Source organism: Topomyia yanbarensis, chromosome 2 (genome assembly GCF_030247195.1).
Source record: "Topomyia yanbarensis strain Yona2022 chromosome 2, ASM3024719v1, whole genome shotgun sequence".
Taxonomy (NCBI): Eukaryota; Metazoa; Arthropoda; class Insecta; order Diptera; family Culicidae; genus Topomyia; species Topomyia yanbarensis.
In genome coordinates, this window is record NC_080671.1 from 366,554,331 (window position 1) to 366,581,490 (window position 27,160).

Sequence of the window (27,160 nt, forward strand, 5' to 3'; positions counted from 1 at the left end):
ATATGTCCCTTATATACACCTTTGTGAAAACCATCAATATATAAGTCTAACTGCCCCTTGTTATCTTCTTATCATTCTCAGAACGCTCTTCCACCTGTATCAAACCATCTGTATCGAATGAGCCAACAAACACGGGACCTACGGCACGAACATAACACGCTTAACTCGAAATGTAGCCGATCCACATCTGAGCCGTACTACGAAATCGTCTGGAAAAACCCCTGCCATCTTGAGGAGGACCACCCGGCGTCCCAGTACATGATTCCCCTGATGAAGGCCACCCGAGTTTGTAATCCATCCGTTGATCTCACGATGCCTGAAACTGAAATAATTTTCTCTCCCTGCCATCTTTGTCTACCCTCCCTCCCCTGACTCTTATACCCAGAAGTAACACCACTACCCCCCCCCCCCCCCAATATCATCACGAAGCATTTAGCTCTTCTTGTCTCTTCTAGTTTTAACTATTATATTATATAATCTCGTTGAAAATGCCCAACTCTACTACCCACAAAAATAACTATAATTACGAATCTTTACAAAATTCAATCATGCCCTCTAGTTATTCCTAGTTTTAAGTTAGTCGTAAAAAATTGTCCCCCTTAGTTAAACATTATTTGCTCCAATAATCTCACTGATAAAATTGTCAAACCATATTGCCACAAAAACTAAATGACCCCCCTAATCTTACGAAAATAATATTATCCCCTTGTGTAGATATATAAGATAGCTATAAAATCGCATTAGTTTCATTTTAAAAAAATCAATATGTAATCCCCTAGTTTTAAGCAATTTAAAATGTAAAACAAAACAAAATTGGCACCTTTAAGCTAACGCAACGTGCCTTATCAAATAAACGATTTGAATAAACAGGCCCGATGAGAGGGGGGGTCAGCCAGGGCAATTGGCCTGGGGCCCGGGTCGTCTTTGGGGCCCGCGTTTTTACCCGGTAAATGGACGAACACGTCCGGTATTCATAAAAGAGCAATAAAAATATCAATAGTAATTTCTTTGTAATCATTCGTCTTATTAAATTATTGTATGATGGAAGCGTAAAAATGAAAACTTTATTTGATAGTTGGCATTTGTTAAAACAAACGTTCTTAAGGGAATTGTCTACTTTGTGTACAATTTAAAAAAGCGATTTTTATTACTTGAATCGAGGAATACACTACGAAATATTGAGAAGCCAATTCAAAGTATGTTCGAAGAAAGCAATAGAGCGTCAAACAGGAATACGAGCGCACGGACAAACGCATCCGTCCTCTTCTACGTTCTCTTCTTTGCTGGTTGTTGGCGTGGAGATACTGGGCGTGATTGTTATTGAGCGAATATTTGTTCCTGTCAGAGTCGTAGATATTGCTGTGTAGTCGTCTGTGGTTTGGCATAAGATAACGGTGTGCTGTTTACGGTTATAGCAGGTGGGTTTTTGACATTAAAAATGTCTTACTCCACTATCTGGGGCTAGGTGTCATTCTAAAATCTAAACTATCTCCCATGTAACGAAACTATGTAAGGTTTGCACGCTTATAACTCCGATATTACTAGATGGATTTTAATCATTCATACACCAACCGATTCAGAAACACCTAACTTAAATATTGGTAATAATTTAATATCTCCCCAATAAAAGTAGACTTTTGGAAATTGGTAAAATTAAAAAGTTCACGAGAAACGGGAAAATTACCATTCGTGAGGCAGATTTCTCAGACACAGCCGTCAAGAGAGGGCAGCTTAGTTGCTCAATGAAACACGAAAAGTCACAAATAGAAGCAACGCATGTCCGTTTAAATCAGTTGTTGCTAATATCCCATACGAGCAACATCGTCTCCGGGCGATGCAATAAGCGCTATCGATTTTCGGTAACGTTGGCATTTGCACACACTCGCACCTAAGTGACTAAACCATATACGGTTAGTTTATAAATAGAGGTGACGCGTACCCGTTTGAATCAGTTTTTGTTCTTATGTCGAACGGGTAAGATCATGGCTGCAGCGTCTGGGCACTACAATAAGCGGTAGACGGTATGCATTTTCGGCAGCGGTGGCCGTGTGCGGATTTTTCGGGTACCAGCACGGTGTCACAGAATGATTTGCAAAGTGGGTGGGCGGGGTGGTTTGGATTTAATTCAATACGGTGTGTGCTGCTTAAGAGTGTTGCGTTTGAAAAAAAAAAATATTTATTTTTATGCATGCGTGTGCGTTGTAACTTGTTAATCCATGTTTATGGCGCTTTGTAGCTGCGTAGGGTAAAGAGCCTATTGGTTTTCATATTTCGGTTATATGTTTTTTATCAGTAAGGCATCTGACAACGTGCTTCTGTAGTTATTGCACTGTTCAGCAGCGTAGTATTTTATATAGGAGAATACACTCAGGTTTTCTACGCGGATTTTGAAATTTACGCGGTTTTTTATTAACGCGTTTTTTTAAATTTACGAGGTTTTCATTTACACGGCCTATTTCCCCTGCGTGAAAAATCTGAGTGTAATTGCATCGGACACAATCACATTCACAGCAGAACTTTTTGTTTTCTAATTTCAAACACTTTTGTTTCGTACTGCACACAACGAAAAATTTTAAAACAGAACTTACCGTCCCAGCAGCAGTTGAAGCGGGTGTTCTTTTTCGATTCAAATTCAAGCCATGTCTTAAGCGTTACTGGACTTAAAATTGTTTTCCCAGTTTATCCAGTCAGAATATCTGTCCTACGCTATGTATTTAAAACACAGTTCTAATTGCGTTTTAAAGTAGACAACAAATAGAACGGTTGGGTATACTAATTTAAATTTTAAAATAAATCTTTTAAATTATGAAACAAACCGCTGTACTGAGAATATAATTATGTCAGTCCTATTACCACATAAAACACCTATATAACATAAAACGCTGCAGAATTGGTTTAATAATATAATGTTTACACTACAGAGTTATAACACGTTTTAATAATTAGCAACAAGAAAAATGTCACCAAGATAGCATAAAAACCCGTTTTAACTGGTAGTGCGAACGTTGCATAACAATGTAATTTATCAAATAATTTCATTTTTTCCACCACTAATCGATCAAGAAATACTTAAACTTAAGATTGTTTACTTAAGTTCATTAGCATATTATTGAAAATTTAAATGGAAAATGAAATTTCATATTTCATGGAGAATCTGTATATTTCCGTTGGCGGGCGTGGGCTTCCTCATCGAAGCTCTCAATATGGAACTTTTCTTTTGAATATAGACCAGCCTATTTTTACTAGATGGATCAGCCAAATAATGCCAATCACCTAGTGAGATACTTGATTAATTAATAGATTACCGTTAAAAGACCTTCAATAAATTATGTTTTGATGGGGAGGGTATATAGCAAATTGTAACATATGAAAACAGGTGAGTGAACAAGAACGTGAGTCGATATGTGTGATAGATAAAATTCATTTGCACGCTCTTGAAAAAAGCTACATTTTTAATGTCACCGTGGTCGTGACCTGTACACAACCCTTTAATTTTTTGTTCTTTTGCACAAAGTTTTCCGTGGTGTAGTGTCTAGGGTTGCCACCTCTGGAGAGGCTTCGACCCGGAGATTTTCACTGATCTGGGGGGTGGTGGATTTTAAGAGGAACGAGACAGAAATTGGAATCAAAGCAATTGCTAGGTATTTTAGAGCACTTTAATCGCTATTTATTACCACGTTAAAGTAAAACTGTAAATTTTTCACGCTTGAGAACGGTTTTATCGGTTTAATATGGTGTAGTATTTCACTTCCCCGACTAAGTGCCAAGAATACAAAAGCACCAGCTACTCCCACTGTGGAGGTCGAACGAGCATTGCTCTCCTCCACAACTAACAGGAGAAGGAGAGCAAAGGAGGCAGAACTGCGACATCACACTATGTGGTGTCGGTTATTCGTCACCAACAAATTTTAATTTCGCAACAAAGGGGCAAAACTCACCTCCCTAGCCCAGTTAAGGATCGCTGCTGGAGTAGCAACAACACCGCAAGAACTCGTTTGATGTTGACCTAGTCAGTTGGATTAGAACAAATCTGCCAGACCTTAGTGCAGCTGGTGATAAGCACCACTAAGAGTGAAATGATTTGGTAAAATTGCAGCAAAATAACTTTTTTACACCATTTTGAGCGACTTAGTGGAATGCAACATTTCAATTGTAGCACATAGGGAACCTTAACCCTCCGGAAGTCGCGCATATGGCTTACCGAACGAGCAGCCGCTGGTCCCCTAAGACGATTTCGCTAGATTTTCAGATCAGCGTGCACTCAGCGCACTAGCGCGACTTCCGGAAGGTTAATTTGTAGTAAATTTTATTTGTTTTTCATTTTCATTGCTTTGTGAAAGAAATTAGCAATATTTGGTGAACTCTTCGTCATCTTGAAACGAAGGGTTAGTTGGGAAAAATAAATCTGAACCAGATTAATAGTTAATTTAGACTTTTTAAATATTTTGTAAAGAATCAATTAATTCCAAAAAAAATAACCTATGCTTCTTCCCACCAAACCCGGAGAAATTGATGTAAAACCCGGAGACCCGGAGATCGCTCCCAAAAACCGGAGTCTCCGGGTCAAACCCGGAGGGGTGGCAACCCTAGTAGTGTCTTTTTGAAAAATTCGTGCATAGGAATCTTCCATGGGTGCATAATCATTAATAAGTTTTGTCTGATGAAACGTCCCATTTTCGGTTGATCCGCATAAAATGGTTACGTATATACAGAAGCATTTTCACCATAAGAACAACATTAGGGACATTCTGGAAAATGCCAAGTTTCAGCTATTATGAAAAGCACTTCCCCGTATCTTGACATAAATTTGCTGATCAGTCAGTCAGGGGTGTGTGGCGATAATTCATGTAAGCGTATCTCTGCACGTAATTGTTTCACTTCTCGAGTAGCTGATCTTACAGAACATTTCCAAAAATCAATAACAACACAATTCGTCTGCAGTCGTTTTCACCGTGTATCTATAGCGGAACGATTTTTAGTTTCTACTCTGGGCGAGATGAGAAGATAGACTGAGCTTAACTAACCCTTGAATAAAATGGTTAATTTTTATATTTTTGTATTGTTATGCACGTACTAGTATTTTCCCTCTAAAAATGCATTGTGTTGAGATAGAACAGTGATTTTGGGTTTCACCAAAGATGCGTGTGAACCCAATTATAATGTGCGAAATAAAGAAATCAAATCAGTTCAGCTCATGCAATAGCAGCAGTGCTCAATTGCCTACTGTACTCACAGTTGTTTTATTTGCGTATGATTACTGTGTTCTGTGTCTATGTTGTTATCGCGTCCCTCATATTCTCACAGCTTACTTATGTAACTAGAAAATCTTTTTGATTTGATAATTTTAAACGAGAAATTTGAGCTGCATCCGATACCTTCTCATTTTGCTTACAACAAAAGCCAAAAACTGCTCCACCGCTACTAGCAAATAAATCAATCCATGTGTCGCTTTTTCTGCACAGTAGAAGCAAAATATTATGTTCCAAGCTACTGTGTCGAAAAAAATGAGTGACGATTACAAGCAGCAAGTGGCCTATTGCGGTCAAAATTTATTCCTATTTACTTTTCGAGACTTTCCTTAAGATCTATTGTTAAAAGTACAAATGGAGCTAAAGATGGCCATTGTTTACACCATACAATTTCACCATGTTAGACATAGCATGCTGATTATGTTCCAGACCATCAATGGAACAGAAGCGTTTGTTTCGCGAAACGAAATATATCCGCTCATTGTTAAAATACAAATTCTAAATCCCTCCGTGGGTTGGAAGTATTATTCCTGTTATTGTAGCACCTGCAGATCCTATTTTCCTTACCCCTAACCTTACCACTTCCCAAATCCTTCCCATCTGGGAAATGATGAAAAAACGATTCATGGCAAGGCACAGATCTCCGATCTACATGGGGAATGTGCCATTTGAGCCAGACGCTACTGATTCCTGAATACCTACAAATTTAAAAACTTGTAACTATGGCAGTTTTACCCTATTTGGATACCGTGGAATAATTTATTTATTTATTAACAGGTTAAGGCCGAAGTGGCCTGTGCCGTATACAAAAGATTCCTCCATTCCACTCGGTCCATGGCCGCGCGTCGCCAGCCACGCAGTCTGCGAAGGGTCCGCAGATCGTCTTCCACCTGGTCGATCCATCGTGCTCGCTGCGCGCCACGTCTTCTTGTACCGGTCGGATTGCAATTGAGAACCGTTTTCACCGGGCTATTGTCCGACATTCTGGCTAAGTGCCCGGCCCACCGTAGTCGTCCGATTTTAGCGATATGACAGATGGGCGGCTCCCCCAACAGCTGATGCAACTCATGGTTCATTCGCCGTCTCCATGTGCCGTCTTCCATCTGCACTCCACCGTAGATGGTATGCAGCACTTTCCGTTCGAAGACACCAAGTGCGCGTTGGTCCTCCACGAGCATGGTCCAGGTCTCGTGCCCGTAGAGAACTACCGGTCTAATCAGCGTCTTGTAGATGGTCAACTTCGTACGACGGCGAACTCTGTTCGACCGAAGTGTCTTGCGGAGGCCAAAGTAAGCACGATTTCGTGCCATGTTACGTCTACGAATCTCTCTGCTGGTATCATTGTCGGCGGTCACCAGTGAGCCCAAGTACACGAACTCTTCAACCATCTCGATTTCGTCGCCACCGATGCAAACTCGAAGCGGGCGGTTCTCATTCTCTTCTCGTGAACCTCTTCCTATCATGTACTTTGTCTTCGACGTGTTGATGGCAAGTCCGACGCGCTTGGCTTCTCTTTTCAGTCGGATGTAGGCTTCCTCCATCTTCTCAAAGTTTCGTGCAATAATATCAACGTCATCGGTGAAGCCAAGTAGCTGAACGGACTTTGTGAAAATCGTACCACTCGTGTCGATCCCTGCTCTTCTTATTACACCTTCCAGCGCGATGTTGAATAACAGACACGAGAGACCATCACCTTGCCGTAACCCTCTGCGTGATTCGAAGGGACTCGAGAGCGTCCCTGAGACACGTACTACGCACATCACCCGATCCATCGTCGCCTTCACTAATCGCGTCAGTTTGTCCGGGAATCCGTACTCGTGCATAATCTGCCATAGCTGATCTCGATCGATAGTGTCGTATGCGGCTTTGAAGTCGATGAACAAATGATGTGTGGGCACATTGTACTCTCGGCATTTCTGCAGTACTTGACGAAGAGCGAACATCTGGTCCGTGGTAGATCGTTCGCTCATGAAACCCGCCTAGTACTGCCCCACGAACTCTCTTGCAATTGGTGATAGTCGACGGCATAGTATTTGGGAGAGTACCTTGTAGGCGACGTTCAGCAGGGTGATTGCTCGGTAATTACAGCAATCCAGCTTGTCGCCCTTTTTGTAGATAGGACACACGATACCTTCCATCCACTCCTACGGTAAAATCTCCTCCTTCCAAATCTTGGTAATCACCCAGTGCAGCGCTTTAGCCAGTGGCTCGCCACCGTATTTTAGTAGCTCGCTTGGTATTTGGTCAACCCCAGCGGCTTTATTATTTTTGAGCCGGCTAATCTCCTCCTGGATTTCTTGGAGATCCGGAGCCGGTAGTGTAATGTCTTCCGCGCGTGCTCCCAGGTGCGTTACCGTGCCATCCTCGTCGTCTGCTGCATCGCCGTTCAGGTGTTCTTCGTAGTGCTGCCGCCACCTCTGGATCACCTCACACTGGTCCGTGAGAAGATTCCCGTTTGTATCTCTGCACATGTCGGCCTGTGGTACGTGGCCCCTGCGCGAGCGGTTCAACTTTTCGTAGAATTTCCGTGTGTCTTTAGCGCGGTACAGCTGCTCCATCGCTTCGCGATCTCGGTCTTCCTGCTGGCGCTTTTTGGTCCGGAAACCCGAGTTCTGCCTGTTCCGTGCCTGTTTATATCGCGCCTCGTTCGCCCTCGTGCGGTGCTGTAGCATTCTCGCCCATGCTGCATTCTTCTCTTCGACTAACTGCTCGCATTCGCCGTCGTACCAGTCGCTTCTTCGGTCCGGGCCCACCGTACCAAGTGCAGTGGCTGCGGTGCTACCTATGGCGGATCGGATATCTCTCCAGCCATCTTCAAGGGCAACTGCGCCTAGCTGCTCTTCCGTTGGTAGTGCCACTTCCAACTGCTGCGCGTATTCTTGAGCTACTCTGCCATCTTGTAGCCGCTCGATGTTTAGCCGCGGCGTTCGGCTTCGACGAGAGCTATGCACTGTCGAAAGTTTTGAGCGCAAGCATACTGCAACCAGGTGGTGGTCCGAATCTATATTCGCACTGCGATAAGTGCGGACGTTTGTGATGTCCGAGAAGAATCTTCCGTCGATTAGAACCTGGTCGATTTGATTTTTTGTTACTTGGTCCGGTGATCTCCAGGTGACTGTGGATATCTTTGCGAGGGAAGAAGGTGCTTCGGATTACCATTCCACGGGAGGCTGCGAAGTTCACACATCGTTGGCCGTTGTCATTTGATACGGAATGCAGGCTGTTAGGCCCGATTACCGGACTGTACATTGCCTCCCTTCCTACCTGTGCGTTCATGTTGCCGATTACAATTTTCACGTCTCGCAGAGGGTAACCGTCGTATGTCTGCTCCAGCTGCATGTAGAACGCTTCTTTCTCGTCATCGGGTCTCCCTTCGTGTAGGCAGTGCACGTTGATGATGCTGTAGTTGAAGAAACGGCCTTTGATCCTCAACTTGCACATCCTTGCGTTGATCGGCTGCCACCCGATCACACGTTGGCGCACCTTGCCCAGCACTATGAAGCTGGTTCCCAGCTCGTTGGTTGTACCACAGCTCTGGTAGAAGGTAGCCGCTCGATGCCCGCTTTTCCACACCTTCTGTTCCGTCCAGCAAAGTTCCTGCAGCGCCACGATATACCGTGGAATAAGAAGCTGTCGAAATTCGCCTGTCTGGCATGCTATCTGTAGATGTGGCAATATGAGTCAACCGGAGTCTAATAGAAACCACGGACTCACGAGTTTCCCATGGCTGAAGAGATACTAACTCATACTGCACTAGAGGACTTAGGTTTAAAAGGGCCCGGTAGTAATACAAGCCTTGGGGTCCGACGCGGCTCTCGACGGCCCTGCTAGGTAATAAGGAGAACGTTTTAGCACTTACGAAGTTTCAAACGCTGTCTCAAACGCGAACCTACAAACGTCCGTTTTCGCGCGCTCATGAATCGGTCACGTCCGGAAACGATTACTCTCTGTCCTTATAGCTTAGGTCCATACATTATGTAGGACCAATAAAAAAATAAAGCTTATATCCACTAGACAACATGTTCTATGGCGACATCACCGAGAACTCTAGTGATATGGAAGACCTCACTTTCTTTTTGCATCTGAGCCGTACACCAAAAATGAAGTATTAGATTCAAGGTCCGCGCGCGATTATCCACATGCAAGAGGCACACGGTTATAAAATAGAATTTATACACGCGAAGTTACATACACACACGCGACATACGAACGCTCACGCGATCGAACACGTTAACGTACAAATGCTCGAGCCCTTCGCGATGCTACACGCGATCACGAGTCCCTACGCCCGCACATACCCGAACCGTACAATGAAAATCACATTCAGAATCACGGCCCGCTACATTTGGCCTAAATCAGTGTTTTAGTGGGCGCCATTGCCTGTCTCGTTTGCAAATTGTAGCATGTAATTCTGGCGGGGAGCCCTTCCGGGAGCCCGCTTCTACAGCTCCAGTAGAACAACTCTCGAAAAAAAACGGATGGTTTAATGTAATTTTGGTACGCTGAATTCGTTTTTGATATTAAAACATATTAAAAATAAACATTTACTATTCATTAGGGTGTCTCAAAGATATCTATTTATTCGAAATTGTTCTTAACCCTCCGGAAGTCGCGTAAATGACCCACTGAACGAGCAGCCGCTGGTGCGCTAAGACGATTTCGCTAGATTTTCAGAGCAGCGTGCACTCAGTGCACTAGCGCGACTTCCGGAAGGTTAAGCTGTTGGAATATTAATTTTCGTGCGCTAAATCATTTTCGATGTTAACACGTTTTAAAAAAACCTTTATTATACATTAGGATGGTTCAAAAATAATTATTTTGTTGTGAAGGTTCAATTTTTTTAAGAAATTTTTGCACGTTGAATTCTATTTTTTTTTTGGTTAAAAAAATATTAGAAATCAACTTTACTACTTATTAGGGTGGCTCAAATATAAGTATTTCGTTTTTTATAGTGATTTTTGAACAGTAATTATGGTAAGTTGAATTTATTTTCCATGTTGTAACGAATTGATTTTCATCTCATTATGGTGCTTTAGAAATGATTATTAAGTTTTTTTCGGATCAAATAAGATGTGTTCGACTGATTTAGGAACGTTAAATGCATTAAGGGGGTCATTTGAGAAGAAAACAACATTTTCTTTAATTTTTAAAACAAATATTTTGAGCATCTTAGTGGAATGTTTAATTACATTCACTAATCAATAGGATGCTCAACGAAGTTTTTTTTCGCAGATGTGGTTTACGCTAGTTAAATTTCTTATTTTATATCTTACAAAAAAAAATAAATCAAAAACCCTTTTTTCGCATATATGGTTCATTTAAAAATGGTCTTATTTTATTTGGCTTACCCTTAAGATAAATCTGTACTATAGAGGTTCAAATCAAAATAGTTTAATCAAATGACTCGAGCTCAATTGTGTTCACTCAACTTGACAGTTACTGTGTAAGTTATCAAGAAATAGTTCCAGATACATTAAATGACATATTTTAATTGATTAAAAATATTTACTGAATTTCAAACATTCTGAATACCTTCACCATCTTAAAAACCATACTTTCCACTCGGCTCTTCTCTTGATCACTAATAAAACCTAACGATATTTTCTTCTAATAAGGTTTTATTCCCAACCAAACAAATTTGAGATACTTTCGATTTAGAGGGTACCGATTCAAAATTGAAGAACACCACGTAAACCATTTAGATTGTGTGAAAGAGTTGAAAAATCTGGATGTGAATTTCTCATTTAGAAAGGTAATGCATTCGCTCCAAACATCAACTTTTAACCGAGGCTGGAGGGCCGAGTCTCAAATACCGCTCAACTCAGTTCGACGATATCGGAAAATGTATGTGTATGCGTATGTGTGTAAGTGGCAAATAATGTCACCTCTGTTTCTCATAGATGGCTGAACCGATTTGCACAAACTTAGTCTCAAATGAAAGTTACAATGTTCCTATCAGCTGCTATTGAATTTTCTATTGATCGGACTTCCGGTTCCGGAGTTACTGGTTGAAGAGTTCGATCATGCAGCAAATTCCCGTTTAAACTGGTAAGACTGAGAGTTCCCCGACGGAAGAATTTCTCCCGACAACGATCCCACTTCCTAGATCCATTTAGCTCCCAATTTTGACGATATGTACTCGGGTATTATCCAGAGATCAACTCCGACTGAGAGTTACCTGGTAGCGTAATTTCTCTCGGTACCGAAGTCTGTTTCGTAAGTCAATTAGCTCCCATTTCGCGATATAGTCGGATAGTCCACGGCGGTGAATCTACTCTACTGTGAATTCCCCAGCGGAAGATTGCTCCCGATACCGATGTTCGTTTCTGTGAGCCATTTAGCAGCTCAGAGAATATACTACTAACCACTCTGTTGACAGCATCCCATGCACGTTGTGTCACATCTCTTCGACAATATGGCCAACTGTCATTCCAGGCTTCGAACTTCTTTGACCCTAGGGCATTCGATGACCACGTGCTCCGGTGTCTCTTGTAGGTTCATGCACCGCGGGCAAAGGGTGGACGAAGCATGCCCAAACCGATGCAGGTACTTCCGGATATGTCTGTATGTCTGTGTGTATGTGACCAAAAATGTCACTCACTTTTTTTAGAGATGGCTGAACCAATTTTCATAAACTTAGTATCAAATTAAAGGTACAACCATAGGCTGCCATGGAATTTCTAATTGATCCGAATTCCGGAGTTACATGGTGATTAGTACGATCACGCAACAAATCCCGATTTTACCGTATACTGCAAGATAGTTATATAGGTATATGGCAAAGTTTGGCTTTTCGCTCGCATTTGATTCCCTCTTGTGGGTGGAGGTGCAATGAACTAAAGTGCATTAGCGCGTAGACCGCGTGAAGTGCTGTCGTTTGGTATAGTGCATGATAGGCTGCCTGTCGAAACTAAAGTTTGTTGGCATAAATTAGTTTTGGCGCTCTATTAGGAGCGGCAAAACAAAACAAGCAAGTGCGTCTGTGTTAAGTCAGACCGGACTAAGTAACAATTTCTTGATTTCGAGCAAAACGAATTTAAAGTTTTAATCGTAGCATCCTTTACATGATAATTGGAAAATACTTTTTCAAATCTGGCAAAAGTTGAATGTAGGTGAAGAAGTTCTGTATCCAATGCTATCATTATCTCGTTTTTTTATGTTTTGCGACTTAGTCCGGTCTGACCTAACGTCGACCAAATGTGCACTTTCTTTCAAAGTATGATAAAAGTGCACGTTCACGTCGGATGGCTTGGGATTTTTCAGCACATTTATTTATTATAAACCAAAGAATAAGGGCACCCAAAAACTTCCAAGTGATTCGATATGAATGTGCACTTTGAAGGAAAGTGCATACTTGTGTGATAGTCCAATTCGATGTGAAATACGTAATATTTTGAAAGCTGAGTCAAATGGGTAGGTAGAAAAGATGGTTAGCATCACTCAAGAGATGATATCAATGCACAGCATTTAGGAAATCCAGGGCGAATGACCTGGTTAAAGCCCCAATTAATAATTCCAATCAACAGTTTCAAAATTTTCTAAGCACACTTGGGCTTGTTATGATAAGTCATCAGTTTCAGGCGCAAATCTCCAAATTACACAGCGAACGTGTCGATTGAGCTATTTTTTGTAATACCTGATTTGTTGTGCTGACTAAAATATTAGAAAAATGTCTGTCATTTGCTTTGATTAACTGACCCACCACTTATCGGCGTGACTATGGCTTGCCGGTTTTAAAACTTTTGCTAATTTTACCAAAAATACCCAAAAACATCTAAGTCACAATGATCTCTTCTGGAAAGATATGTATCTTGATAAGACGAACAACTTTCTGAAATATATGCTGATGCTTTATTTTATTTAAGGAGTTATGTTGGCGAAAACTGTTTCAAAGGGTCATTCATAAACAACGGCCAATAACTTCGAGTGTACTATAAATCGAGATTTTTGGTTTTAAGTAAAGATGTACGCAAAAGCAAGTTCATTATCATTTCTAAAGACTGCATCTTGTTTTTCATACTTTGAAAACAATTGTAGCAAATATCTCGCTTCAAGGGGGATTATTCACTATAACTATATCAGCAAAATAAAGGTCTCGGATCATCATAAAACATCCTATGCTTTTTTGTATACCAATCGATTGTAATTAATGACGGCTACAATTTTTGAAAGAACAAATTCGTATATTTTCTCAAACAATATAAAAAAGTACGTAGAACTACAAAAATTTAATTTAGTTCAAATTCAAAGCGATGACCTATACTTTTCTATGTACCGATCGATTGTAATTGATTTCGGCTACGATTTCTGAAAGATCAATTTTTAATATTTCCTCAAAAAATATCCAGAATTCGTAGTAGTACAGAAATTTCAATTAGTTGGTAAATATAATCAAATTCAAAGGGATGGCCTATACCTTCTAATGTACCAATCGATTGTAATTGATTTCGACTACAATTTCTTAAAGAAATTATTTATCAACTAAATGAAATTTCTGTAGTTATACGTATTTCTTTCAGAAAAAAATCTTATATTTATTTACCGCAATCAATATAATCGACTTGTACATAAAAAGTTATGTCCCTTTGAATTCCGCGAGATTTGCCAACTAAATAGAATATCATTAGTTCTACGTATTTTTGTCTATTTTTTCAGAAAATATAAAAAAAAAATTTCAGACTTTGTTGCCAATATCAATTACAATCGATTGGCACAAGGATAGGTAGAAGTCATTGCTTTGAAAACGAAGTTATTTGCCAACTAAATAAAATTCCTGTAGTTCTACGTATTTTTGCCTATTTTTGAGAAAATATAAAAAATACTGTTTTAGAAACTGTAGGCGAAATCAAAAACGTACAGGTCGTCCCTTTGAATTCGACGACATTTGCGAACTAAATGAAATTTCTGTAGTTCTATGTATTTTGTCTATTTTTTTAAATAATTTTTTTTCATAAATTGGAGCCGAAATCAATTACAATCGATTGGTACATAAAAAGGTATACGTTGTTCCTTTGAATTCGAAGTTATTTATCAACTAAATGAAATTTCTGTAGTGATACGTATTTTTGTCTATTTGTTGAGAAAATGTAAGAATTTGTTCTTTCGGAAAAGTTTGGCCGAAATTAATTACAATCGACTGGTACATGAAAAGGTATAGGCCATTGCTTTGAATTCGAAGCTATATATCAACTAATTGAAATTTCTGTAGTTCTACGTATTTTTGTCAATTATTTGAGAAAATGTAGAGAAAATTCAGAAATTGTAGTCGAAATTAATTACAATCGATTGGTACATAAAAAGATAGGTCATCGCTTTGAATATAAAAAAGTATAAGCTAATCTTGTCAGTACTGAATTTCAGTTACTGTTTTTACAATAAAATCAGATTACAAATTTGTTTTTCATTATTTTATTATAACTGGTTTTAAAAAAGATATACCTATCCAATGGCGAAGAAAAAATTGAAATAGGTGAACAAACAGCTAAGACATGGCAAGTCAAAGTAGCGTTCCCATTTTTTTTCGCTAACTTTGTTTCACTCTTTTTGCTGTAATTTACGGTAGAAAGCTCTATTATTGTTTTTAATGCGACATATTGACAAAAGACATACCTTTCTAGTAGTGAAAGCGGATTTAAAATCGATTAAGGAAAAGCTGAGATATGATTGGTCAAAGTAAGCGTTCCCATTTTTTGACCCCCTTGGTAGTCCACGTAACTTTTACCCCCTTGGCATTTCGAGTGTTAAAGGACGTGCGTTGTTTCAGGGCGCATTCAGCCCTGAATATCTGATCGTTCTTAACTTTCGCCCAAGGCACCCTAGATAATGCAAATGGTTTATTATCCGTAATCAGTTTACAAACTGTCATTTGTGTCATTAGATAGCGTGAAGTCGACAGAACAAGCAGTGTGGGAAAACAGACTTCACCGGTTCGATACCCGATTTAATTTTTTTAAATTTAACGCTAAAGAATCATTCATAACTGATTGGTTTTCATTCAACACTATGCATAATCAGTTGCTGCTTACCACAGTCACACTGTTGACATATCGAAGATTGCCTTTTCCCACCCGGGGGGCCTACCTCACGGCATATGGTGGTAATCACTTTGTCACGCAACATAAATACCTGCCAGCAAGTTCTGCGAACTGTGTGCATGTGTAGGGTGGATTAATGCTCTACGAAGCTGCGATGAGCGAAAAAAAAAATCAACTTCCCATGCCCACATGCGTGCCCTTTCGCGGTGAATGACGAATGGCCTTCAGTGCTGCCTTGTCGGAAGGAGCATAAGGAAACGGTAATGGGCTCCGGGGACGAGCATAACGCTTATCGCGTGTCATTAGAATAATTCATAGATTAAGTTGAACGGCCCCATACCGGTGGGCACATTTCTGGGAAATGTGAAATTGCGAGGCTAGGAAAAATATACTGTCAGCATAGAAGCGGTTGCATACAGTGCCAGTCATGCCGGCTTGCAAGAAAATGTATGAGTAATTTGGTGACGGGTTGAGTTGGAATTGTTACGTCGTCGTTGCAACTGGGAGGGCGAATATTTGTTGGGGTCAGGTGATGGAAACATTATGAGATCGTCTAGAGCAATGGCCGAGTATCACAATGAAAAATGGATGTATGAATAAATAGGATTTTGTACTAAATTCCGAACGAATGAATGCGGTATTCAAATTCCTTGGAATAAAGCAGCATTACTGAACTCTTTACAACTAAAAATTATTATCTAAAACACATTTACACTTTTATCTTTCCCACAGGCTAGCAGCGTCTCGCGAGGCGGCGCCTCCTGATAAGGACAGGAAGCAAATGGGTCCGAAGAAGGGAAAGAAGGGCAGCCCGAGGCATCGAACCGGTCCGCCACCGCCCGGACCGTCGTCACTTTTCATTTTCGCCGAGGATAATTTCGTTAGGAAGTAAAGTGAACCTCGACGGGTCGTCAATTGTGAAACCTTTTAACTTTTCAATTGTTTCTATTTTTTACGTTGATCCGACAGAGCAACCAAATTCATCATCGAATGGCCACCCTTCGAGTACGGTGTCCTGTTGACAATCATCGCGAACTGCGTCGTGCTAGCACTGGAGGAGCATCTGCCCCAGGGTGACAAGACGGTGCTGGCCCAGAAGCTGGAGCTGACCGAGAGCTACTTCCTATGCATCTTCACGGTCGAGGCCGCCCTGAAAATCGTGGCTCTCGGATTAGTGCTGCATACCGATTCCTATCTGCGTAATATCTGGAACATGATGGATTTTTTCGTGGTGTTCACGGGGTAAGAAAGATCATTTCACTATTTTCTACTTACTTTCGAGAAGCGTTTGATAAAAAATGTGAATAGTTACGATTTCTGTAAGAGAAACATATTCTCAGTTGCTAGGTTTTCCCTAGAGGCAGTTAAAATGGATACAACTAAGAAAGGTTTAGCCTGAAGTGTTTCGATAGGAAAATCGCATGATTGTTTACTATTCAAACTAGTTCTTATGTTTTTTTCGTTTTCTCTTTATTTGATATAATATTCAATGGTTATTATAGAAGTTTTATAGAAGCAATATAGAGGAGCGGAGATTCGTTGGTGACTCTGAAGGAGATCTCTTCGAATATCGAAAAACATACTGTTTAGGTGATTAAATGAAATCTCGAAAAAATTTAGATCGAGGGACAAGTATTATTTATTAATAAATCACACAATCGGTACATAGAACAACACGTACCGCTAAGAAATTGAAATTGTTTACAGCACACAAAGAAACATTTGAAACGAAAAAGTCAAAGAGCAGCATCCTAAGAAAGCCACAGTTTCAGAAATAGGAAGTCAGACTCCTTTACTATATTACGTAAACATAGAACAAATATATACATATACGCCGTTCTTTTTCACTAAACACTAACAAAGTTTTGATGTTTCAAATGAAATTGACAGATCGAGAATTAATTTGCAATCTTTCAAGGTATATCGCCTGCGACTGTCCAAACAAAAGATATCTTGGTTGCTTCAAAAGAAGTGCATTTACAAAAAATCCAAAAATGTCGAACGAAAAATTCGCGAAAAATCATTACAATATAAGAAAACCGATTTATGAAAAGCTACTCTACCTTGAATATTAAAAAAAAACATAACGTATGAACCGTTAGATTGCTTCAATTTGATTGTTTTACAACTTTGTAGAACATTGTATTAGCTTAATTTTACATATGTAAATATTTACTATTTTGAATACCCTAACCACATGGACCACTCTAATTTAACTAATCGTCGCTGTTGTGCTATCTTATGACAAGCGCCATTTAGCACATTTCGAGAAAAACGATTTTTAAAGTTTGAGATTGAATATCTTGAAACTTATAAATGGTATAAACAATCCAAAAAAGACAATTGATGCTTCTATCTATTCTGCATTAATCTCTCAAATATTACGAAGATCGTTTGACTATGTTGCGAGTTTTTATTATGAATGTAAACAAAAGTCGCACTCACACGTGTCGTAGGAGTGTAAATTTTGTATGACGTGTCATAAGCGTGCATGGAAAATTTTCCATAGAAAAAAAATCATCAATTTATAACTTTTATTCATATCTTCGCGTTCATATGGTCTATAAACAATCGGTGACATGAATTTTGAAGGAAATGAGTCCGGGAATCTAGAAAAAAATGTTATTTTTGGTTACAGTGTTGCCAAATATCCTTTGTTTCCAGTTTAAAACTAAAACTGTGTTTTTCTCACTACTCGTGTAATTTTCTTTTGAAAATAATTATGCCATTGTGTTCCTCAGACATTTTCATACATAAAAACATCTAAAACTTCAATATAAAATTCTGAAAACGCCACTTTGTAGAGATTTTTCAAATAAGTAATGTGGCATTTTTAACTCAGTTTACCCCAAAATGGCGTTTGTCATAAGATAGCACAACAGCGACGTAATGTTAAAAAAATTCTAAAACAGTACTCAGAAAGTTTGCCGAAAATACTAATTAACGGTCACGGCGCACACAGTTTTGTCCTCCTAAATACGGATTTGGGAACATAGTGCGTTGTATGATTGATGCCAAACTGTTCATCGATCACGCGATTTGTTTTTACAGAACATTCAGCCTAAATTATGGCAAAGCGCACATTATTACTGCATTTCCTCATTAGTTGTTTCGAATATTAACAAAATAAAAAAAGTTTTAAGGGAGAAAAAACGACCTGAAATAAAATATTAAATGCCTTGGTGCATTTTTTTGTTTGGCCTTATTTTGACAGTTTTGTAATTTATCAAATACACGCTAAAATCGATTGACCAAATGTTTGTTAATGATACCCTATGTCATTGCATATATTATTGTCAGTCAAATCTCAGAAAAAAATAGCCAAGAAAACTTTAAAGATGATTTTTGGCCGGTAGATTTGAGCAAAAAACCTATATTAGACGAAAAATATCCATAATGGAGAAAAATAACCAAAACTATTGATTTCCACCTCTTAGTAATTCGCAATAACTTCCAACATTTATCTGTGTAATGTTGAATATGTTCCTATTTTGATGTTTTTACTTTCCATTGTGCGTTTAAAATGCCCAAAATAAAATCACGTTAACAATCAACATTTATCTGTGAAAAAATTAAAAATTTCCATTTTGACGCATTTACTTCCCATTGTGCAATTAAAGTATCCTAAACTAATGACTTTCAACCCCTGTTTTCTTGTAATAACATCCAACATTATGTTCAAAAAGTAGAAAAAAGATTCAAAACAATTGCTTTCGGATAGCGCCTAACATTTCATTTATCTGCCAATGCACGAAGACGAACAGGCGTAAGATACAGGTCACGCTAGCAAATCAACACAAAATGTTCAACTTTGTACAAGTTCGAAAACTTTGTGACCGGTACCATTTTTCATGTGACAGATAAATTATTCTCAGATCACTCTCAAGACATTTAGGCATTTAGATTCCAGGACATGTCACAAGACCACCAGAGATGCTCGGAAAGTAACCAGTTTGAGACATACTTAATTTTCAGTGGAACGTGAATGTACAGGTGATTTAACAGGTCACGAAAAATGTTTGTATGTTGCTTGTGAATATTTACGCATGTCTTATATCCGACATCACAACTCGCGATATTTGGGCTATCACAGTCAATATAACTGTAGATAACATAAACAGGAAATACGTCTGTTAATCGGCATATTTTTCACAATAATAATTGATCACCTGCTGACGATTTCAAAAGGGTTGTCGGAAATGGGTTTCCCGCTCATAATCGTCAGTTATGCAAATGCCCACCACATAATTTTGGGCAGCTTAGATATCAATTCGAGAGCCACTGAATTGATGGGATACCTAAGCAATACATTTTTTCGTATACTCGATAGAGGAAACATTTGCACAATCTGGCAGCGAAGAGCTGTTAAATATAACTCTCTGGTCTGACAGTATTGCGCATGAGTTCGCGAACTGGCTCGTCCATCGTGATCATTTACGCATCTCTCTAGTTATCGTAATCCCAAGCTCACGAACTAGGAGCTCTACGAAGAGAGTTTGGCGACTAGAGTTCACAGATAGTTCCAGTGATTTAAGCTCGAAGCGACCTAGATGTTGTCGTGGATAAAATAAACTTACTCATAGTAGCAACATGCAAGACGCTTGTTCGCTTCGAGTTATATGTGGTTTGAAAGGAACCCCTGAAATGCCAAAATTGATAGACTCATAAACTATGTGGATACTCGTCTGACGAAGATAAGGTACTCAATTGTCTTTTTGACTTTCTAGGCTGCACGGAGCCATCACAGACGACTGCCTCCTGAGTTCTTGTGAGGAATTACTACTTCTTAGGCATTTACTCGTAGTGTTATTAAAACCGAATCGATCAAATGGGCTCTTGAATGTTTAGCACCGTATAAGTCTACAGGAAGAAAGGATAAAGCACCAGATACGTTCTTGGGCTACATCCAAACAAGCCAGCTATTGCACAGTGGGCAAAAACGACCCACAGAGACATTTAATTAGTCGCCGCTGGATTCCTATAACAATTTATATATGAAAAGTTATGGAATTTTATAGGAAATCAAACGCAACTGGTTTGGTCCAGGCCAGCATATGTGGCCAGAGTTACGGGGGTTTGAGTACCCGGAGTATTCCCGGTATTAAGCAAAAGCGATTTCCAGAGGCATAACTTTACATTTAAATGAATTCGTGTTTCAAATTATGTTCGCTGCGTCCTAAACGAAATTGGATACCTTGTTTCATCTATGCCGTCTAGAGTTCTATGTTAAACTTATTAGTGTAATACAAACTACACAGTACAGTACCGGACAGTAAAAAATAAAACAAAATAGTTAAATCTTAAAAATACAAGTTTTAATTATAATTTTCATGAACATTTATGTCAATGAACGGAAACAAATTACACAAAACCCAAAAAGTCCAAAAGTCTCTTGCTAAATTCTATTTTTCCAAAACTAGCCATAGTTAGTGTATCCCGAAATATGGTTTACTACAGCAAAATACAGAATGCAGTGAATATAGTCCAGATCCTCATTTCGTTCCCATTATTTTATTCTTAGGCGTGATTATATTTACCCACGCGTGCTGTTCTTAATATGGCATTATTTTCAGAAAAAAATTGACATAAAAAACTTTTCTGAGACACCCTAATGTGGAAAAATTGTACTACTACCATAAGGGAAAACAGCAGAAAAACACTTGTTTATTAACCCTCCGACACTCGCGTCGTGTGCAACACCTTCAGAAACTCTAGCGAAATCTTCCAGAACCAGCGGCTGCTCATTTAGGGAGCCATTCGCGCGAGGGCCGGAGGGTTAAATACTATCGGAAAAGAAATCACATTACTCCGAACATAGTTTGTTCCTCACGAAGATACCCAAATACGTTACACTCTCCTATTACCACACTCCCCTAAATACTATAAATAGCATCCTCCAACAAAAATTTTATCCTGTTCTGATCGTTAACACTTAGAAACTACAATGAAAACGAACAAACTAGAATATTTTGGCAGTTTTACTACTTTACCCTAATACCAGGAATACTCCGGGTACTCAAGTCCCCGTAGCGCTGGCCACAGAAGCGTGCAGTGGGCCAAACCTGTTGCGTTTGATTTCCTATCAAATTCCGCAACTTTTCATATATAAATTATGATAGTAATCCCACGACCACTAATTAAGTGCCTCTGGGGGTCGCTTTTTGCCCACTGTGCATTGGCTTAGCTTGCAAATATGCGTTCACTTTTCTGCCGAATGTGAATCACGGAATGTCAAAGAATTTGTTGCATTTTTTCAAGCACAATTGCAGTGTTCCACTCAGGGTACTGACTAGATATTGCAAACTTAATCATTCAGCGTGTTGAGTATTTTTCGTGTGTTCTTTGTGAATCCGATTACGGAATTTCACATACTTTGATATGTAATTGCCCTACAATAATGCAATTGCGTATCCGGATTGTTGGCTTCCCGTACATAGATGAAGTAATTTGGTGACCATTTCAATGGATTTTTAGCCTTTGAGGTATTACGATAGTAACGGTTTATATGGGAAATTCCAGTGTGACCTTACTAAGCAACCTGTAACTCTGGAACCATAAGTCAGAACCGGATGAAAGTCAATAGCAGTTAAAGGGAGTATAATATCTTTTATTTGAAATCAAGTTTGTAAAAATCGGTAAAGAATTCGCTGGGAAATGACTAAGGAATTTGGCAAGTACCCCGGGGTCATCAAGAATCGTCATAGACGACCAATGTGATAAAAGTTACTACGATTGATCGTTAGTGATCTAGACGCCCAAATAGAATTAATGTTGCATAATATTAATATACATTGCATCATTGTGCCATCATGGTGATACCAGTTTATATGGGAATTTGCTGTGTAACCGCTCTTTTCAACCTGTAACTCCGGAACCAGAAGTCAGATCAACTAAAAATGCTATAGTAGTTATGGGAGCGTTATACCTTTCATTTATACCACCAGATTTGCGGAAATCGGTTCAGTCATATCTGAGAAACTTGTGTAAGTTTTAATTAAACACATATACACACGTACACACACATACATTTTTCAATATCGACGAACTAACTCGAATAGTACATGATGCTCAATTCAATTTTTAGAATGATTGTATAGCCTTTCTTTATATGAAAAAGGCAATATTAAAAATCAGCTTTTTTAATTGATCCTAAGTAATATGTTTAAATTTCTTTCACGGTGGACAATATAAAGGATGTAGTTTCGTTCTCATGGCAAAATGTTGCACTTTACATTTTTTTCTATTATTTCAAAAGATGGAAAGGGTGGTTAAAAATTAAGTAAAATCTGAAACTTTACTTTTTAATGGTTCGAGATCGAGCTTCGCAGCATTTCAAAAAGTTGAAGAAAATCGAATTTTAAAAAACTTTGGCGAAGACACTGAAGCTTTTTGTTTTATACTTTGTATTTTACAAGAGAAGTACATAAATGGAATGTTTCTTAAAAATGTTTTTATTATATATCTTTTGCAGTTTTGGTTTAATGTTGAGATGATTTATAAACTTTTTGTCTTTCTCAATAGAAAGGTATTACAATTGCTCTGAAAACCGACTGTTTAACGGAGGCCCGGAGGGCCGAGTGACATATATCATTCGATTCAGTTCGTCGAGTTCGGCAAATGTCTGTGCGTGTGTATGTATGTATGTGTGTATGTGCGTCTGTGTGTTTGTATTTGACAAAAATGTCACTCATTTTTCTCAGAGATGGCTGAGCCGATTTTGACAAACTTAGTCTCAAATGAAAGATACAATGTTCCCATAGGCTGCTATTTAATTTCTGATGATTCCTACTTCCGGTTCCGGAATTACAGGGTGGTGAGCACGATCACGCAGAAAATGTCGATTTTAATAAATTCTGCAATTAATGTATTGTTACTACTTGGTCAGAGGGACTTCGACAAAACCCCTAGTCCCTGGTCAAGCCACGGGGGCCGTCTGGGGTGGGCTCTCAACGGCCCACAGTGGCGGCTCTTCAAACAAAAGTCGGACAAAACCTCAAATGTTACCTAATTTGGCTGAAAATGGCAATTTAAGCTAATTTTGAAGTGCTGAGCTCATTTTTGATGTCAAAAGTCGTAAAATATTAAATGCATTTTTCCATACAGTGTCATTGAACCTTTCTTATAACTATGATCCCGTTTTCATGATAGATTTTCCGTTACTGTTCACCAATGTCAAAAATATCATAAAAAATGAAGAACACTACTTAAAAACCATTGTTGAACGTGTTGGTTTACTGTAGATTGTCTAACTATTTTACACAAAACACCATGTGTCTCCATATCAGCAACAAAGCTTCAAAATCTCCTTAAACCTTTTTGCGCACCTAGGCGCAGAACGAGAGCATGATATTTGAAAAGTAGAGGTAATTTCACATAGAATGTATACTATGTAACCGTTCCGAAATGATTCCGAAATTTGTACAGAATGCATTAGTGAACAAAGTATTTTTGATCTGACCACCTTAAACATATTTAAACTAAAAAGTCATAGTTCCAAGCAAATTTACCAAAAGTATTTTACTCACTAACCAAGTTTTTTAGTTCCTCTACACAATGAAACTAGTTGTGCTAAAATCTAACCAAAATCAAAAGAGCAACATGCATTTGAAGTGAACAGAGCAATGGTGGTTTCGGAAATGAAAATCATTAAAAATCCGGACTTTGGTACGTTTAAACTCGTGTTAAAAATCGTGTTCTTATCCAATGATCATAAAATTTCGAATGTACATCATTCAATACATGATAAATTTAGGAAAAATATAAAATATCAATATTTCAAAATAAATTTTTGAGGTTTTGGCCAGCATCCGGCCACTGTGCGGCCTCTTTTGCACAGGCGAGCTCGAGCGTGAGAGACGGAACTCTCAAGGTCGGCTATAGGGACACCAATCAGAACGACAAGAACTCGACTCGATCAAATTCAACTTAAATTTTATTACCTACAATGTGTGTTTGTGTGTATTGGTGGCCGGCCGGCGATGACTGTATCTGCTGCAGATGAGGATTTCCCGACCTTCGGATGCGTGGTGTCTTCGATGTTCGGCTTTTTGGGGCGGATGGGTTGATTTTCCCGACGGGGTGAGCGTTCACCGATACTCGGCGAATGAATATGCGCTGCTACTTTTTGCTAGTAGATCGGACGATTGCCAACGTTCGCTGATTAACAAGGCAGCGGAAGGATGGTGCGTTCCTTTGGCTGAGGGCTTCATGAATGGTTTTCCACGTGCTGTTCTCACACGAGGTGTACGTTTGTCTCGGCCCACGTCACCGTTGCGGGCGGTTCTTGTTCCGTACCGTCTCCTCGTTTGACCGGGTACGTAAACTGCGGGTTTGTCGGCGGTTTCACGAAAGAAACCTAATGGGTCCTGATTCCTTGTATATTTATAAATGCTTTCACGTCCTTGTATAAACTTTTGATTTCTGCATTTTAATTAACTTTTTACATATTAACTTTTTTTACACTTTCCTGTCTAATGCTGTCTGATCTTAAAATGAGTCCAATGAAATCCATAACCCAGTAGCCACCTATTCCTAACCAATTCTCTCTCTTTTCTTCTCTTTTTCCGAAGTTTCTCACATTTTCCTCCTTTTCCGGTAAACCAGTCAGTGCATGTATGTGTTTTGTGTTGTAATCTTAAGTGTACTGTATAACAAATTTTGTTCTGTGCTTTTTAAATTGACCGTTAGTCGCAAATAGCAAAGTGGAGTATTTTAATTATTTTTATCATGTATCCCAATAAATATTAAATTTGCTACATTTAATCATTTCTTAGCATCCTTAAATTAATTTATTTATTCTACACATATATATCTATACTAATTTTTTATCGACTAATTATGATTTTATGGCAGATAGTCGCTCACCTATCAGCACTCATTGATATGCGACAGCAGTATGACCTATCCGGCACTCACTCTCTTACTCACATCCCAAAGCTGCATAGGGTAAAGTACCCAAACGGTAACAGTATAAAAGTGAAAATTTTTCCAAAATATGACCACAACTACTTTGATTTGTAGTATTAGGTCACTAACATCCATTCAAAGTCTTTTTGGCCACATTGGCCACCATCATCGGTTCTGGAAGCCCCGGCGGAAGTATCCAAATTCAGAATAACAGTCACGTCGGTTTCTCGGAGATGGATAGACCGATTCAATTAAACTTAGTCTCAAATGAAAGGTGTCGCGCCCCCGTAAATGGCTATTTAATTTCATCCTGATCCGACTTCCGGTTCCGGAGTTATAGGCTGTGGCGTGCGATCACATAGCAAATTGCGATTCAAACCGATACTCCGATGAAAGCAAAAAAGGTAAACATTTCGCTAAAATGTCTCTCAAACGACTTAAATTTGTAGTTCTAGGTCACCGACGGCCAACCAAACTTTCGTTGGCTACATTGACCACCATAGACGGTTCCGGAAGTGCCCGGGTGAAGCGGCCATTTTTCAAAATTAACGAACTCACATCAATTTCCCGGAAATGGTTGGGCCGATTGTCGCAAACTTAGTCCCAAATGATAGCTATATTATCCCCACAGATGTCTATAAAATTTCGCACGGACCGCTTATATGGTTCCGGAAATATTCACTGAACCGTCCGGTCACATATGAAATTCCCATACAATACGGAACACAAAATTTTTTTTTCAAAGGGACCCCATGAAACTTCAGAAATCGAATTCGTATTTTTGATGCCAAACATTTTTAAAATGCATGAAACGTCGAGATTTTATGTTATCTCGATTTTTTTTTTATAAAAATCGACTTTTTGGGACTTTGCCGATTTCGCTCCATTTTTCAATTCAATATTACCGTGGCTGGTTTTTCTTTTGCAAAATTTTAGAACTCAAATAATGATTTCTTTTCTTGTATATAGTTGTCAAGTCATGAATAATAAAATTGTAATGTATACATTTGAAAGCTTTTAATAAATATAAGTAACTAAAAAATTCTCGTGCTCATGATTGAGAAAGGCACAATTGCACCGCTAGGTGGATTAAAACAGGTTTTTTAAGAAATGTTTAGTCCTGTAACTAAGTTAGTGTCGGATTCTGATAGCTTAGGCTTTACATAAAAGGATAATGCCACGTAGAATATAATATCTATAGTCAATATGATTCTAGCAATATGTACGAAAATCGCAAGCGATTAATTTCCGATAATTCGAAACGAGCAATTTGAACTCCGAACAATCGGCCATCGGAAGTATTGCTTCTTATTAACACTTCAATGATCATTTCCAAAGTTTGCAGTACAAAGCAAGCGTACAAAAAGTAAAAAAAAATATATCCCAAATGAATGTGAAGAAACTCACTGCGAAATGTTAATTACAAGTTGGCATCTCCACTCTCCCTATCAGACACGTTTCCATAATTGGGTTGAATGTCAAATTGCAAACGACATGTTTATTATGCGTAATAAACATAACAAACACTACGACAAGGGCTTTTGATCCGTCGGTGGCCCCGAAGAAGAATGTATGGGAGAAGAGCAATACTGACAAAGACGACTATCATATGAGCAGTTCAAACTCGAAAGAGTGACACAGAGTACTGAACTGGATGATTTTGAATAGAGAACCAGGAGTGCGATTTTACGAAGTTTTAGCTTGCGAAGGCCGTACGTTTTCTTACAGAGTGAAGTTCTGGAGTGTTGAAATGTTTACCACTGTTTAGGCTATTGTACAACCGCCAGAAGGAATCTATAATGTTGGTACACAATCGGGAATAGCGAATCAGAACAGGTGACTATGTATATGTCAGTGATTCACTCAATATAGAATGGATAAATGCTATGAAGCAAAACCAGGTCCAGTTCAAGTCTTCGAAACGGAGCAATACCTTGACCTAGGAACTCCTAGCATGTTGTTAGTCGCCGC

At 39.0% G+C, this 27,160-nt stretch overlaps 1 protein-coding gene across 2 annotated transcripts in view; it reads left to right on the plus strand.

Moving 5' to 3' along the window:
• LOC131684447 (voltage-dependent calcium channel type A subunit alpha-1-like) overlaps nt 1-27,160 on the plus strand; it is a 196,224-nt gene that overhangs the window by 117,209 nt on the left and 51,855 nt on the right. For both annotated transcript variants that reach the window (XM_058967339.1, XM_058967338.1), the window contains exons 2-3: nt 16,016-16,171; nt 16,253-16,525. In XM_058967339.1, coding sequence (XP_058823322.1) covers nt 16,065-16,171; nt 16,253-16,525 — 380 coding nt within the window. In that variant the 5' untranslated portion in view covers nt 16,016-16,064. The remainder of the gene's footprint in view (nt 1-16,015; nt 16,172-16,252; nt 16,526-27,160) is intronic.